An 18,011-nucleotide genomic window follows, 5' to 3' on the forward strand; every position below is an offset into this window, starting at 1 on the left:
ATATGCTTTGCCCTTTGATGCACATTAATTATAGATCCAGATAACATGCAACTAGAAGAGAAGAAAATTGTACTATATGTGTTAATAAGCGGTAGAATGGTTAATGCCTGGAGCAAAAGGTCATGAGTTCGAGTTCACCGTTGCGTTGCCTTTAAAATTTATGTCTACTTTGCCAATAAATAACAGAGAAGAAAATTTGAAAGTAGTTGTTTACAGGGTTCAAGAGTGTAATTTAGCCGCCGTATATATAAATTGATTAATGGAGATTGAATAAGTCCAAAGATGATTACATATTAAAATATAAAATGTAGTTGGTATATGATGAAATATGAGGAAGTTAATTAAAAGTTATCATGCATGTTTTTCTCCTATAAAAGGAGTGGTTCTGATGCAAAAGTATTCCATCACAGAAAAGAAATTTATATAAGTGTGAGTGAGAGGCTAAGTAAAATGAAGATAGGTTTTGCTTTCTGCGCCATTGTTCTTGTTTCGATTGCATATGCATCAGATCCAGGCCAGCTTCAGGATTTCTGCGTTGCTGTTCCCGATTCCGCCTCGGCAGGTAAATTCAATCAAGACTAAAGTCTAAAATAGGTCCCGTACATTTGTTTAAAAAAATGTAGTCCTATATTACTCCAATTGTCTTAATTTTGGTCATAAACAATATGTTTTGGTCAAACGCATTTTAAAGTCCAAAATTGCTCGTATGCAGTTTTTGTGAACGGCAAGTTTTGCAAGAACCCGAACATGGTGGTCGCGGATGATTTCCTTTTCCAGGGTCTAAACAATGCCGGAAACACGTCCAATAACCTCGGATCATTTGTGACTCCGGTCAACGTGAACCAGCTTGAAGGCCTCAACACTCTCGGCGTTTCCATGGCTCGCCTCGACTTTGCCCCTTATGGGATCAACCCACCCCACACCCACCCCCGTGCCACCGAGGCCTTCCTCTTGGTGGAAGGCACTCTCTATGTCGGGTTCGTCACTTCCAACCCGGCCGATCCCGCCCAGAAGAACAAGCTCTTCACTAAGTATTTGTACCCGGGAGATGTGTTCGTCTTCCCACAAGGTCTCATCCACTTCCAGTTCAATGTCGGAAAGACCAATGCCGTTGCATTTGCTAGCTTCGGAAGCCAGAATCCGGGTACCATCACCATTGCCAATGCGGTGTTCGGGTCGGACCCTAAGATCAATCCGGATGTGTTGGCCAAGGCTTTCCAGGTTGAGAAGAACATTATTGATTACCTTCAGGCTCAGTTTTGGTACAACAGTAACTAAAACTTCTACTTAAGATAAACACATAATATATGATGCCTCCTTTTAATCCAATAAATTAAATAGTCTTTATATACTTGTTACATTTGCTTGAGTGGGAAAACTTTGTGTTTCCGAGTGTTATATCTCATGTTATATGGTGTGTAATGTTATCAAATACGCGACTCAATCTTGCTATCACAACAAGATCGATTCCGGAACAAGAAGAACAAACACTCGATATGAAAATGAATAAAGCTAAGAACAACTCTCGGAGAATTAATGGAAATCTTGTATTCAATTTTGTGGAAGATTACAAACTGATGGATGAAAAATCTTTTTCTCTCACTCCGCTTGCACAGCTCGGTTATTCACTCTATTTGACTAACACTAATCTAACAACCAAAACAAATCCAACGGCTGTCATTTAAGCTAACTAACTAATCGCATCCGACGGCTCACGTTTGTCTATGCATCAGTTAATAACAACGGCCAACACCGAACTCGACTAAGTTCGGCTAATACCGAGCACCAGCAAGCTCGGCTAATCACCGAGCACGATTAAGCTCGGCTAACACCGAGCTGCAATCAATCACCTAACAGTATATCAGTCCCTGCCGAGCACGATTAAGCTCGGCTAACACCGAGCTTGACTGATTGTGCAGTTTTGCCCCAATCCTCATAACAAATCTCCACCTTGGGACACAACTGGACAATCCACAGGGCATATCCATCTTCCACAATCACTCCAGCTGAATCAGATTCACCAAATCCATGCAATACTTCAACTTAAGTCCGGGTAACACCTTTGTTAGCATATCAGCAGCATTGTGCTCAGTAGCTACTTTCTCAATCTTTACTGAGCCCATTTCAACTTCATCCCTCACAAAATGAAGCTTAACATCCACATGCTTGCTCCTCTCATGGAATGTCTGATGTTTTGATAGACATATGGCACTATTTGAATCACATAATACAGTCACAGCTTCTTGATTGATGGGGTACGTACTAAACAAGCCCAATAGCAGTGACGGCCCATCAGCCCAAAGCCCAAGGAAGAGTATCAGTTCGGCATTACCAAAGAGTTCGGCCCCAGCCTACAGCTCGGTAAAAGCCGACCAATCAAGCTCTACTCTCAGATCGGCAAAAGCTGCTCGGCAATAGTTCAGCAGTTCGGTCTCAGTATTCGACCGAACTGGGAGATAGTGGACTCATGCAGAACCTCCACGACCTCCACTACACGATCTATTTAGTGGTGTCAACTCATGCAGGATCTCATGCAGGATAGTGGACCAAACAAAGAGATAGTGGACCCATGCAGGATCTCATGACCTCCACGACATCCACGACCTAGTTAGTGGTGATGCAAGCCACGATCTTAGTTCAATGTATAAATAGAACTTAGATCAGATAGACTAGGAGAAAAAAAAGCTCTCTAGACATCAAATATCATATAGCAAGTCTGTATTTGTAAGCTGTAAACCAGATCAAGCAATACAATCTTGCCCTCCTTTCTTCCCGTGGACGTAGATTTACCTCAGTAAATCGAACCACGTAATTCCTTGTGTCGTGATCTATATTTTTTACCTGCATTTATTACCATCAAAAATTCATCCAACCATCACTGGCGCCGTCTGTGGGAAACAGAGAACCAAATTTGTGATAAAGCGAATTTTTGACCCTTTTTCCACCCAAAAAAAAAAAAAATGCATACCAGATCACGCAACACCCATAATACCGTTCGTGATAACCATGAGGAAGCTAGTCCAGCCCGCAGGTCTGGAAAACAGCCTCGGGAGAAATCTACTTCCAGTTCTCACGGAGAAGGAACAAGCCGCTCAAAGACTCATCGCACCGAGTCTTCCCAGCAGCCCGATTTGAACGAGGCTGTCAAGTTGTTTTTGGCCGAGAAGCAGGAAGAGTTCTTAATTTTCCTGCAAAAGGGCCAAAAGCCGGAGACGAAAACGGTGGATTCTCCCTCCTCATCCAGACATGAAAGTCACTACCGCAGTAGTGCCGTGTCTTCCAGGAAGAAGAATCCTCAACCCCGACATGTTCCTGTTCCTCCTCGGTACCGGAATCACAGGAGAACTCCATCTCCTCCATACCGAAGAGATGTCGGGTTCGCCATGTACGGAGCATTGAAGACTCCGTTCTCGGACGATATCACCCGAACTCCCTTGCCACAGAACTACCGAACTCCGTCGATGACTTATGACGGGTTAGTGAATCCTCATGACTTCCTGGGACGCTATCAGTATAACATGGCGAACCAGGGTCTCAATGAGGTCCATATGTGCAAGCTGTTTCCCGAGCTGCTTATCGGGAACGCAAGAAGGTGGTTCGATAGCCTCCCCCAAGGCAGCATTAGATCTTACCGAGATCTAATGGATGCTTTCCACAGGAGGTTCTTTCAGAAAGCGGAAGCCCGAATCACTTCGGCTCAGCTGCTTTCTATACGTCAAGGTCGCGACGAAAAGATCAGCGACTTTATGACGAGATTCCACAAGGAATGCCTACAAGTAGATGATCTCAATGATCTACTTGTCATTTCGGCATTCCAAAATGGAATCCTGCCCGGAGCTCTCTACAGAAAGCTCGTGGAATGCAGTCCGCAAACAGCTCAAGAGATGTGGGACATTGCGGACCAGTTCTCCCGTGCCGATGAGGCAGACCGTCGCAAACGGTCTTTAGACAGCTCATCCCGAGGAGACAGGAGGAAGCCCGATCATAGCGATCAGGGACATCCTCGCCGAACTCCTTTTGGCGATCAGGGACATCCTCGCCGAACTCCTTTTGAAAGGATTCGAAGGACTCCGGTGCAAGACCGATTGGGGCCACGTCTCAATCCTGAGAAGCCGCCCGCTCAGTTCGTACCATTGAACAAGTCGAGAGCGGAAATTTTCGAACTGCATTCCGATATGTTCGAAAAACCAAAGCGGATGACGAAATCGGCCGCGCGTCGACCTCAGGATCAATATTGCTCCTTCCATCAAGACCACGGTCACGATACCGAGGAGTGCCGACATTTGGCTGCAGGTATTGATGCTCTTGTGAAAGCAGGGACGTTAAAAAAATACCAAAGCAAGCAGCCGAAAAAGAACAAAAAGCAGAGAGGTGCGAACTTGTCTCCTCAGGATCCGAAAAAGCAACAGGACCCCGAAGACGATGACGAGCTGCAATATGATGGAGTAATCCTGACTATTGATGCTCTCCCTGCCGGGAAGACTAAATCGTCCCTGAAGTCAGAGCGCAGAGGCTTCAATCGAGAGGAGCCAACGCATAAAAGGCTGAAGCAGGACGAAGTGATTACATTTTCAGATGCAGATCCCGTCCCGGCCATCTCTCCTCATCAAGACGCTATTGTCATCCAAGCCGGAGTGGCAAACAAACTGATCCACAGAGTGTTTGTGGATACCGGAGCGTCAGTCAGCATTCTTTTTAAAGAATGTTTCGATAAACTAGAAGTGGATCCAGCTCGGCTCAGTCCGGCTCCACTTCCTCTGAAAAGTTTCGCCCATGAGGACACCCGCCCTGAAGGTATTATCAGCCTTCCGATCACGGTGGGAAAAGCGCCTACAAGCTCTGGTAAAAGCTCGGTCCCCGTACAACATCATCTTGGGAAGAGACTGGCTCAACGCAGTTCGGGCCGTTTGCTCTACTTATCACCTCACCATCAAGATCCCCACTAAAGGTGGGATAGCGGTCATCCGAGGTGATCAAAAGAGAGCAAAAGAGTGTCTGCAGATTGCGCTTAAAAGTGCCGAGCAATCAGATCGGCATCATCAAGCATAGCAATCACAGCAGCCGGAGTCAGAGGCAAGCGAAATGACCGAAGTCACACCAGAGTCGAACTCAATGACCGTTCAGTTATACGAAGATGATCCATCCAGAACGGTCAAGATCGGTTTCGCGGGAACGCCTCTACTCCGGGAAAAGACCATCCAGCTCCTCAAGGAGTACAAAGATGTCTTTGCATGGTCTCCGTTGGACATGACCGGAGTGCCCCCTGAGGTAATCACTCATCGGTTAAATATTGATCCTTCAGTCCGGCCAATAAAACAGAAGCAAAGACTCTTTGCGGCAGAAAGAAATCAAGTCATCCATGACGAAGTCCGCCAATTACTGAAAGCGGATGTATTATTCGAGGTGAAATATCCTTCTTGGGTGGCCAATCCTGTGATGATCAAGAAAAAAGAAGGAGGATGGCGGATGTGCATAGATTTTACCGATCTAAACAAGCACTGTCCTAAAGATTGCTATCCCCTTCCGAACATAGATAAAAAAGTAGAAGCTTTGATCGGCTTCGAAATTTTCTGTTTTCTTGATTTATACAAAGGCTACCACCAAGTTTTAATGGATGAGAATGATGCTTCAAAAACGGCTTTCATTACTGACTTCGGCATCTTTGCTTATAAAAAGATGCCATTCGGTTTAAAGAATGCCGGAGCCACATATCAAAGGATGGTAGATAAGCTTTTTCGGCATTTGATCGGAAAAGAGGTTGAAGTGTATGTTGACGACATAGTCGTCAAAAGCAGAAGCACTTCGGAGTACGAAGACAACCTCAAATCCACCCTCGACGTGCTCAAAAAAGCCAACCTCAAACTCAATCCCCAAAAATGTACCTTTTTGGTAGATTCGGGAAAGTTTCTGGGTTGTTGGGTTTCAAAGGACGGACTCAAGGCAAATCCCTCAAAAGTTCAAGTTGTTCAGAACATGGCGATGCCGAAGTCCATACATGATGTGCAAAGTCTAACTGGATGTCTAGCCGCACTGAATAGATTCCTTTCCCAAGCAGCCGAAAAGCAACTGCCGTTCTTCAAAGTGTTGAAAAAGGCACCAAAGTTTGAGTGGGGAGCCGAGCAGAAAAAGGCTTTTGACGAGCTCAAAAGTTATTTAGCCAAGCTTCCAATTCTCTCTGCTCCAACAGATGCCGAAGTGATATTCTTATACTTAGCGGCATCAGATCAAACCATTAGCGCGGTGCTTGTACGAGAAGAAGGCCTAAAGCAGCTTCCCATCTACTTTACAAGCCGAGCATTAAGAGGTCCAGAAACAAGGTATCAACCTCTGGAAAAAATTGCTCTGGCGTTAGTAAATGCAGCAAGGAGACTGCGGCCATACTTCTATGCTCACAAGGTATGCGTCTTAACCGATCTGCCACTTCGGCAAGTTTTGACCAAGCCAGAAGCATCAGGCAGAATCGCCAAATGGGCCATAGAGTTGGGAGAACACTCAATCGAATACCTACCTCGGAAAGCCATCAAGGGACAAGCCTTGGCAGATTTTCTTACAGAGGCAAAGTTCGATCAAGTAATCCCTGTCATTGCCGAACAGAAAAATTCTGCCAATACCGAACTAGCACAGCCCCTGGAATCCGAAGTAGAGCCGCCGGATTGCTGGAGCGGATTCGTAGATGGAGCTTCGAATAAAACGGGAAGTGGAGCTGGTATTCTACTTATCGCTCCCGACGGACACGAGGTAACTTATTCACTTCGGTTCTTGTTCCCAACCACTAATAACGAAGCCGAATACGAAGCTCTCCTTGCCGGACTCCAGCTAGCGCAAAGTCTATTTATCAAGTCTCTCAAAATCCATTGTGATTCACAAGTCATAGTGAATCACCTGTTGGGTACAAGTGAAGCCCCTGATGAGAGGATGAGGAAATACTTGGACAAAGCGCAAAGCATTAGCCGAAGTTTCTCTTATTTTCGGATAATCCGCATTCCCAGAGCGGAAAACAGCCGAGCAGATACTTTAAGTAAGTTAGCCTCATATCCAAGCTCAAAGGTGGAGGAATTGATGCACCGAAGCATTGATGAAGCTGAGGTACATTCAGTAGCCAGCTCGCCGAACTGGATGACGCCGATCTTACAGTATCTAGATCAAGGACAACTGCCCGAGGATAAGAGAGAAGCTCGGAAAATCACATGCCGAGCACTTCGGTACGAACTTCATGGAGGAGTCCTATACAGAAAGTCCTACCTTCAGCCGTTATTGCGATGTGTAGGGCCAGAAGAGACGGACTACATCCTTAGAGAAGTTCATGAAGGATCTTGCGGTAGCCACATCGGAGCTAGAGCTTTAGCTAAAAAAGTTCTGAGATGGGGGTATTATTGGCCAACTTTGGTACAAGAAGCAGTGCAGCTCGTCAAGACATGCACGAAGTGCCAAATCCATGCAAATATCCCAAGGATGCCGCAGACCGATCTATATGCTATGCAAAGCCCTTGGCCTTTTATGCAATGGGGCATAGACATAGTAGGACCACTACCACAAGCTCCTCGACAAATGAATTTCCTTATCGTTGCCGTGGATTACTTTACAAAGTGGGTAGAGGCTGAACCATTAGCTACGATAACGAGCTCGAAGGCATTGGATTTCGTCTGGAAGAACATAGTGTGCCGATTTGGCATACCCCACATCCTCATTTCGGATAATGAGACTCAGTTCACCGACAAGACATTCAAGAATTGGTGCCAAGAGCTGAATATTCAACAGCGGTTCACTTCGGTCTCCCACCCACAAGCAAACGGACAAACGGAGGTAACAAACCGTATCTTGGTGAAAGGGTTAAAAGCTCGGTTAGAACAAGCCAAAGGACAATGGGTAGAAAATCTCCCTCAAGTCCTATGGTCCTACCGAACTACACCCAAAACCTCCAACGGTGAAACTCCGTACAGTCTGGTGTACGGCACTGAAGCCGTGATTCCGGTTGAGATCGGCGTACCCAGTCCCCGAACTCTAAATTTCTCCTCAGAAATGAATGATGACGGACTGAGAGCCGAACTAGATCTGGCCGAAGAAAGAAGAGAATTGGCCTACATAAAAGCAGCCAAGTACAAGGAGCAAGTAGCCCGGTATTATAACCAAAGGGTGAAAAAGCTGCAATTTCAAGTGGGAGATCTCGTCTTGAGAAACAACGAAGTAAGCCGAGCAGAAAAGCTGGGCAAACTCGAACCCACATGGGAAGGTCCATATCGGGTGTCAGAAGTCCTCGGCAAAGGGTCTTACAAATTGACTCACGTGTCAGGAGAACAAGTACCCCGAACATGGCACATTTCCAACCTCAAGAAGTTCCATTTGTAAGAGACAGTCCGGTCAGTCAGTCTTGTGTCTAGTTCGGTCCTAGAGGTATGTGCTTTCTTTGTTTTTTACTTGTTCTTTGTGCTTGTTTTATAAAAGTTTAAAATCTTGTTCGTCCTTTTTATTTGTCTATGTGCGTTTTGTCTGTCTATGTGCGTGTCGTCTCTTACAAATGTTACTGAGGTATCTTGTTCTTCGAAGGCTGATCCCCTTTTTAGAACATATATAAGCCAACGATTGTGAGTCCAAGCTTCTAAGGAGGATACAAGACCACAATTCAGCTTAAGAAACAAGCAGTTCGTCTGAAACGAACTGCAACAAAGGGAAAGTCCGATCCCCAAGTTAGGACAAGGGAAAGTCCGATCCGAGCGATAAAACTCGCCAAATTAGGACACAAGCTTAGTCCGGTCAAAGAAATTTACTTCATAAGACCAAAGACGAGTCCGGTCAAAGAAGTTTACTTCATAAGACCAAAGACGAGTCCGGTCAAAGAAGTTTATTTCATAAGACCGAGGACCAAGTCCGGTCAAAGAAGTTTACTTCATAAGACCAAAGACGAGTCCGGTCAAAGAAGCTTACTTCATAAGACCGAGGACGAGTCCGGTCAAAGAAGTTTACTTCATAAGACCGAGGACGAGCACGATGAAATTTTTTCGCTGAGCTGTAAATACGCAGTGATAGAAGCGAAATGAAGATTTCATTTATTAAAACTTGTTCGGCATATAATTCTGCTGCCCTACGAGAAGGCGTTACGCCATTACAAAGGACTATTCTACTGTCCATGGTTGCTAAAGTTGAGCCATCTATTCACAAAATCCTCGTGAAGCCGAGTTCGGCCATTCCGGGCAGCTGAAGAATAAGCAGGTCGACGAGATGCTCTAATCGACCTACCGCCTCTTCCCTGAGCCCGGGAAGCTCTAGCACCTCGGCGGCGAAGAGTCTCTTCACGAATCATTTGCCGATCTTGCTCACTCATAGTCACCGCTCCTCTGCGAACTTCAGTCCGTCCTCGTCTTGACGTCTCCGGTTGTTCCTGAGTTCGTTGCTGACTTGGAGTAGGGTTTTGAGCAAGTGAATCAGAGGTTTGAGCTGGAGTGCGACCATCTGTTGGCGGGAAATGCCTAAGGAATCTCTCGATTGAGGGACGCCGGGAAAGAATGATGTCGTACCGAGAAGCCCAGCGCCGCAATGATTTCACGACTTGTTGGCAAGCCGAGCTCTCCAGCGCATTGTTCCTCCGGAGTACATGATATTCCTCCCACAGTTCGTCAACTCGTTCCTGAACTTCAGAGATGGTCATTCCCCCGCGCCTGCAGATGAAATCCTCATACGCAGTCCTCTCAGCGACGGCAGTATTCAGCTCGGCCTCCAGATCTTTCTTTTCGGACTCTAAGTCCTTATTGTCGGCCTCCAGCTTCACTAAACAAGCCAAGAGTTCGTCATTCTTCATCTGGTCAGCTATGGCTTTTTTCTCAGCTTCGTCTAAAGCGGAAGAGTACAGCCGCTTCCAGTGAAGTACCTCCAGCTCCTTAAGAGTTAAGAATACAAAGCAGCTATGTCAGTTCGGCATTTCAGTTTACTGAGCAGGTAGTAAACCACAACAGGAGTAAAAGAGAGTACGAAAAGCTATACGAAGACACAAGTGTAGAAAGAAGAATTTTTTCATTCATAAGAAAAAAAATTTTTTACACAAGGAGGGCTTCAAGGCCATTTTACAACAAGGAAGAAACTAAACTAAGAGAAGGGAGACGAAATCATACTTCGCCAGCTTCGTCTCCGGCTCCTCGGTGAGGTTCAGCTTCCTTCTCCTTGTCTGCCTCAGCTTCAGCCTCGGTCTCCCTGCTCCCCCCAGCCTGCTCGGTGCCCCCATCACCGATCTGCAGCACCTCTTGCTCGGCCTGCCCGTCTCCGGTCTGCTGATCAAGCTGCTCGGTCTCACCCTCTCCGTGGAAAATTGGAGCGGGTGAAACTGGCCCTAAGGAGGCAAAGATAGCCTCCATATTCTCGTCCCGGTCAGCTCGGCAACTACGAACTCGGTCAGCAGAAAGCAGGACCGAGGACGAAGCAAGCTCCTCAAGGAGCGGCAGACTCTGGAGACGAGCTGCTATCTCTCGGCCGTACAGCGGCAGGACGACTTCGGGCCCCTGCTCGGCATTATCGGTCATCAGTTTCAGCAGATCACCGACAAAGGCCGAAAATTGATTGCTCAGAAAGAGTTTCTCCGTGAAAGCACGGAGAACCTCCCCTTGGGCAACCACGGCGGCAGCATCCCTCCGTTTCGTCTGCTCTCGCTGGATGATGAGCTGGTTTTTGGCAAACTGGGCTTCATCCTGGGCCGAGATCCTAGCAGCTCTGGCCTTCTCAAAGTCTGCCTTAGCCTGTTCGGCCTGGTGACGAGCAGCCGCCAACTTCCTCTGCATCTCAGCATAGTCGCTGGACGCTTTAGAGAGTTCGACTGCGACGAGCTTGCTGAGCATGCTATTCCTCTGAAAATGGAAAAAGGAAAGAGTCAACAGAGGGGCCACCAAAAAAACATAGGAAAGAAGCAAAGCCAAAGAATCAAGAAGAGAAGTTACCTCGGCAAAGTCCGTTGGCCATGCAAAAGGCTCACAGACATGCTCCGAAGGGGGCGCCAAGACGATGTCTCTCTCCGGCGCTCTTGGGGGCTTCTGGGTCTTCCCCTTCCCCTTTGCCGAAGTGGACTCCGGCTTTTTTGGATCCGAAGAAGAGGTCTTCTGCCTCTTCGGATTCTTCTCGGCATCAGGCGCCGAGCTGGTAGCCTTCTGTTTCTCCGGCTCCTTAAGCTCGGAGGATTTGCGGCTAATCTTATTTAGCAAGTTCACTGCCAAAAAGCAAGAAAGCAAGGTTAGTTTTCGCCACAAAAGCAGTAAGGCACAAAAAAGAATTCCTCACCCTCAGTCTCTTCGTCCGAAGACGAGGAGTCGAACACGAAGTCGCCCTTGACAAGCTCAGACTCCAGGTACTGCTTCCTAATCATAGGAATCTTATTGAGCTCGCCCTCGAGCTCGTCCAACGGTTCTAACCGAGGATGAGGAATCACGGACTTCGGCCCTCTCCAGGGAAAGCCCGGAGCCGCTGTCCTATTATAAAAAAAGAAGCGATGTTGCCACTTTGGCCACTTGGTTTTGCAGAAGGCCCTAAAAGGCTGTAAAGGGATCAAGTAAAACCAAGATCCCTTCCTCTTGAACTGGAAGAAATTAAGGATTGCCCTCAGAGACAGATCCTTATCTAGCCTACGCAGTTCGGCAGCAAAGGCCGATAAGTGCCTCCAAGAATTCGGAGTCACCTGACCTAAAGGGAGTTGGAAAAAATCCAGAAGCTCTACAAAAGGTAGGGGAAGAGGGAAACGAAGCCCGCATTCTAAGCAGGCTTCGTAAACGGTGGCATAACCCTCCGGCGGCGAGTTAGCCCTATGATCGTCGTCGGGAATCACCACCTTCCCCCCGGGAAGAAGATATTTTCCGTGTAGGGATATCACAGTGTCCTTACTCAAGATGCTGTGAAAGTATTCTACGGTCTTCTCCCCGGACTCTTTCCGGCTAGAAGATCCCTTACCCCCTTTCCTACCGCTACCTGACTCAGAAGAAGAAGAAGAAGACATGATTCTTACTCTTTGAAAGTCTGAAGAAGTTCTGAAGAAATTCTTGAAAGCGGAAGGAAATTTTTACGCAAAAGAGAGAGAATGCAGAAGAAGCAATAGCAAAAGTGTTCAAATGATGAAGAAAGGACGTATTTATCAGATTCGGAGAAGATTTCAAAATCATCGCACCGTTTCGAATCCCACCTTTTCAGGATTCAACGGCCGGATTTTACTGTCGCATTTAATGCAGTCACGCGCAAGGCACGTCCCCTGACGTCAGCCTCCCCCGTACCTTTATCCAGAATGCCGAAGTGACTCGCTTCGCCGAAGTGATTCACTTCGCTTTTCGGGGGGGGTAGTGATGGGGTACGTACTAAACAAGCCCAATAGCAGTGACGGCCCATCAGCCCAAAGCCCAAGGAAGAGTATCAGTTCGGCATTACCAAAGAGTTCGGCCCCAGCCTACAGCTCGGTAAAAGCCGACCAATCAAGCTCTACTCTCAGATCGGCAAAAGCTGCTCGGCAATAGTTCAGCAGTTCGGTCTCAGTATTCGACCGAACTGGGAGATAGTGGACTCATGCAGAACCTCCACGACCTCCACTACACGATCTATTTAGTGGTGTCAACTCATGCAGGATCTCATGCAGGATAGTGGACCAAACAAAGAGATAGTGGACCCATGCAGGATCTCATGACCTCCACGACATCCACGACCTAGTTAGTGGTGATGCAAGCCACGATCTTAGTTCAATGTATAAATAGAACTTAGATCAGATAGACTAGGAGAAAAAAAAGCTCTCTAGACATCAAATATCATATAGCAAGTCTGTATTTGTAAGCTGTAAACCAGATCAAGCAATACAATCTTGCCCTCCTTTCTTCCCGTGGACGTAGATTTACCTCAGTAAATCGAACCACGTAATTCCTTGTGTCGTGATCTATATTTTTTACCTGCATTTATTACCATCAAAAATTCGTCCAACCATCATTGATCGACTCCAAAATCCGAGCAGATTCCTTTCAGCCACATGCTCTCCTTTACAGCCTCAGCCATGGAAATATATTCTGCCTCAGTTGTAGAGAGTGCCACCACAGATTGCAAACTCGATCTCCAACTTACAGCAGCTCCATACATGCAGAAAACATAGCCGGATTGGGACTTCCTTGTGTCAATGTTAGTTGAAAAATCAGAATCACAATATCCCAATAGAGGCTGTGTATCAAAATTCTTACTTCCATCAAACAGTATGCCATAATCCCGAGTGCCATTGAGATACCTTAATATCCATTTTAAAGCTTGCCAATGCTGTATACCCGGATCAGCCATGTACCTGCTCACAACACTTATTGCCTGGCTGATATCTGGCCTTGTACACACCATGGTGTACATGATACTCCCCACTATGTTTGCATATGGGACCTTATCCATTTCTCTTCTCTGTTCATCATCTTTAGGGCTTTGATTGCTGCTGAGCTTGAACTGTGAACTTAGGGGCATGCTCACTGGTTTGCTATGATCCATCTGGAATTTCTTGATCACACTACTGATATAATCCCTTTGAGTCAGCCATATCTGCTTGTGATCTCTATCTCTGATAATTTCCATCCCAAGAATCTTCTTGGCATCACCAAGATCTTTCATATCGAATTCAGATTTCAGATCAGCCTTCACTAACTCCACCTCTTCCTTATGCTCTGCAGAGATCAGCATATCATCTACATCTAACAGTAGATATGCTACAGCAACTCCACCTCTTCTCTTGATGAACACACAGTGATCATACAAAGATTTTTCAAACCCAATCTTCTGCATGAACACATTGAACCTCAGGTACCACTGCCTTGAGCTTTGTTTGAGACCATAGAGACTTCTTTTTAGCAAACACACTTTCTTTTCATCTCCTGGCTTCACAAAACCAGGTGGTTGCTCCATGTATATTTTTTCTTCAAGTTCACCATGGAGAAAAGCAGTTTTAACATCAAGTTGTTGCAATTCCCAATCTCTTTGAGCAACTATAGCAAGTAATAGCCTGATGGAGCTGTGTTTGACAACAGGTGAGAAAATTTCATTGTAATCCACACCCTCCCTCTGTGTGAACCCCTTAGCCACCAACCTTGCTTTGAACCTGATATGGTTGTTGTTGAAGGCCTCAACCTTCTTTTTGTAAATCCATTTGCACCCTACTGTTTTCTGATCAGTAGGCCTCAGTACCAAGATCCATGTGTGGTTTTTATACAAGCTATCAATCTCCTCTTGCATAGCTAATAACCACTGATCCTTTTCAGGGCTTCTGATTGCTTCTTTATAAGATGAAGGTTCATGGTAATCCATCTGTTCAGCCACTGCCAGTGCATAGTGCATCATGTCATAATCATTAAATCTAGAAGGGAGCTTAATATTCCTCTTTGCTCTGTTTCTAGCAATCACTCTCTCTGGTGTTCTGATTTCAGCTTGCATTCCAGAAGCTCCACCACCACTGACATCAGATGTAGCATTTAGATCAGTCTGAGTTACATCTGTAGTTACTCTCTGGTTCTCCACCTCAAAATGAACTTTCTGATTATCCTTGTTGAGGAAAGGCATTTCAGATTCTTTGAAGATCACATCTCTGCTAACCACCACTTTCTTGTTTCCTTCCTCACAGCACCACAGCCTGTACCCACTGACTCCCATCTGATACCCAATCATTACACACCTGAGAGCTCTAGGTTCCAATTTACCTTGCTTTATGTGAGCATAAGCTCTACACCCAAATGGCCTCAGTTTTGAATAATCCCCATAAGATCCATACCATTTGCTGTCTGGGGTCTGATTTTCAATGGCAGCTGAAGGACATTTATTGATCAAAACAACAGCAGTAGAGGCTGCTTCACCCCAAAATGGTTTAGACATTCCAGACGCTATTAACATGCACCTCACCCTTTCAAGAATGGTTCTATTGATCCTCTCAGCAACCCCATTTTGTTGTGGGTTGTGAGGGACTGTTCTGTGCCTCTTTATCCCCTTATCTTTACAGAATCCATCAAATTCATGGGACAAGAACTCAAGCCCGTTGTCAGTCCTAAGACACCTCAATGGCTTTCCTTTCTCCAACTCAACACCTACACACCATTCTTGAAACCTCTGGAATGTTTCTGACTTGTCTTTCATTATTACTATCCAAACCTTCCTTGAAAAATCATCAACAAAGGATAAGAAATACCTGCCTCCTCCAAGGCTATTCACTGGTGCAGGTCCCCATATGTCACTGTGAACATATTGGAGAGGCTCTTTCGATGTGTGCTTGCCCACTCCATATGGCAGTTTTTTGCTCTTACCAAGTATGCACTCCTCACAAGATCCAATGTGTCTTTGTACATCAGACTCAGACATCTGAATTATGCCTTGTTTCACCAACTGCATCATCCCAGCAACTCCTACATGCCCGAGCCTTGTATGCCAATTGATGGTTTGTTGAGTTGAATTTGCAGAACCATCAATAGGCTCAGCTTGTAGATAATAGAGTACATTACTTCTGATAGCTCTCATAATCATCTGGCCATCCTTTGTAACAAGCATTTCTCCACCATAAAGGGTCAATCTATAACCTATCTTCTCAAGAAGTCCCAATGAGATCAAATTTCTCTTGATGGATGGGATGTACCTTACATCAGTAAGCTTTCGCAGTGATCCATCTTCCATCCTCAAGCATATGTTCCCAACACCCCTTACATCACACACATGATCATCTCCTAGCAACACCGAGCCTTCATATTCCTTTAAATCTTGGAACCAGTCAAGGTTGGAGGACATATGGAAACTGCAACCTGAATCCATGATCCACAGCCTTGATAATGGACTATCCTCCACCACATTGAGAGCTCTTGCCTCTTCAATTTCCTCAGTGATAGCTGTTGTACCATCTTCTTTGTGATTTTCAGCTTGTCTTTTCTTCCAAGCAAAGCAATTTTGCTTGATGTGTCCTGGTTTCTTACACCAAAAACAACTTCTTGACTCCTTCTGATCACCTTCCTTCGCACCCCGTGGTCTCCATTTATCAGATGAGGGTTTCTTGAATTTGAATTGTTTCTTTGATGCAGTCTTCACATTAAGGCTTTCAGCAGCTTGATCGATTTGCTTGCTGACAGATTTCTGCATTCCCTTCAGCTTTAATGCAGAATATACCTCCTCTAAAGTCACCTTCGAATCCCTTCCAAGAAGTATTGAGTCTTTGAATTGCTCAAAACTCTGAGGCAGAGCATTCAATAACATCAAAGCTTTATCCTCATCTTTCATGGCATCATCCACACTCTCAAGATCATCTATGCACTTGCGAAAATCTTCTAATTGATCTGCTAAGTTCTTGGAGTCAGAAAACTTGAAATTGAATAACCTTTGTTTGAGATGCAATCTATTTGAGATCGACTTCTCCATATAGATTTTCTCTAACTTCTCCCAAACTCCTGCGGCATCATCTTCCTTTTGAACCTCCCTCAAGACTCTATCGCTGAGGCACAAGACAATCGAGCTATACGCCTTGTATTCCAGTTCTTGAGATTTCGCAGCATCCATTCCTTGAATCTCCTCCTCATCCGCCTTGGATTTGACATAATCCCAGACTCCTTGCTGCATAAGAACAGCTTTCATTTTCAATCTCCACAGGCCGAAATCATTTTCGCCGGTGAACCGCTCAACGTCGAACTTCGTGGTAGACATTGTTGAATGCGTCGTCCTTCTTCGTTTTCCCACAGACGGCGCCAATTTGTAATGTTATCAAATACGCGACTCAATCTTGCTATCACAACAAGATCGATTCCGGAACAAGAAGAACAAACACTCGATATGAAAATGAATAAAGCTAAGAACAACTCTCGAAGAATTAATGGAAATCTTGTATTCAATTTTGTGGAAGATTACAAACTGATGGATGAAAAATCTTTTTCTCTCACTCCGCTTGCACAGCTCGGTTATTCACTCTATTTGACTAACACTAATCTAACAACCAAAACAAATCCAACGGCTGTCATTTAAGCTAACTAACTAATCGCATCCGACGGCTCACGTTTGTCTATGCATCAGTTAATAACAACGGCCAACACCGAACTCGACTAAGTTCGGCTAATACCGAGCACCAGCAGGCTCGGCTAATCACCGAGCACGATTAAGCTCGGCTAACACCGAGCTGCAATCAATCACCTAACAGTATATCAGTCCCTGCCGAGCACGATTAAGCTCGGCTAACACCGAGCTTGACTGATTGTGCAGTTTTGCCCCAATCCTCATAACATGGTGTAAGTGATTGCCTTGAATAATAAATAAATCTGTCTTTGTATTCTATTTCTGTGTGTTCCATAATTTTGCCTCTCATCCTTTTATTAGAGGAATATATACATTGAATTGTGATTGCATGACGAATCGAGAAGATATTTATAACCCATCCCTGTTTATACAGTTACTTACTACACTATAATACAAAATTTTAATATTCTCCCCATTCACGAAACTCATTTCTAGATGATGCAAAGTTTTTTTTTTAATATGCTATAGGTAAAGTAGGATATAGAAAGAGAAATAAAGAGTGAAAATTTTTCATAAATCGAAATGGGACAGAATGAAATGAGAAAATGAGACATTTTTTTATTGTGATTGTAGAGAGTACAAACGAATGAGGATTAATTGGGGTAAGAATAAGGAAAACTGGGGACGTGTGACTCGAATTATTTTAAACACGAAAAATACCTACAAGTGTACGGGGATAGTGTAGCATAAAATAAGTAAGAGTATCGTATCCCATAGAGACAAATTGTGCAAACTCAAGTACCATGAACCTACTTTAACTACTATCTAGACCAGTGGCGGATCCAGGATCCGAAAATGGAGGGGCGGAATATATAGTATTAGCTTGGTTTAGTGCGGACATGGCTATTTTTTTTGTTGTTCGGGGCGACGCCGGAGGCAAACGGAGGGGGCGGACATGGTAAATTTACATCCCGATAAGGGAAAAATAGTCGCACGGAGGGGGCGACCGCCCCCTCCTGCCCCCCTAGATCCGCCACTGATCTAGACAATCCAGAGAGTTTGGTTTG

General features: G+C 45.2%; 1 protein-coding gene across 1 annotated transcript; it reads left to right on the forward strand.

Moving 5' to 3' along the window:
- The first annotated feature begins 393 nt into the window (after window positions 1–393).
- On the forward strand, window positions 394–1,351 carry LOC121761956 (putative germin-like protein 2-1). The gene is made up of 2 exons (XM_042157670.1): window positions 394–562; window positions 713–1,351. Exons 1-2 carry the CDS (start codon window positions 451–453, stop codon window positions 1,276–1,278), a joined length of 678 nt encoding a protein of 225 aa, XP_042013604.1. The 5' UTR covers window positions 394–450; the 3' UTR covers window positions 1,279–1,351.
- Window positions 1,352–18,011: the final 16,660 nt, after the last annotated feature.

This window comes from Salvia splendens, chromosome 13 (assembly GCF_004379255.2).
Source record: "Salvia splendens isolate huo1 chromosome 13, SspV2, whole genome shotgun sequence".
Taxonomy (NCBI): Eukaryota; Viridiplantae; Streptophyta; class Magnoliopsida; order Lamiales; family Lamiaceae; genus Salvia; species Salvia splendens.

Coding starts and splice junctions, on each gene's coding strand:
- LOC121761956 (XM_042157670.1), top strand. CDS start 451: ATGAAGATAGGTTTTGCTTTCTGCGCCATTGTTCTTGTTTCGATTGCA. Junction 563..712: donor TCCCGATTCCGCCTCGGCAG/GTAAATTCAATC, acceptor GCTCGTATGCAG/TTTTTGTGAACGGCAAGTTT.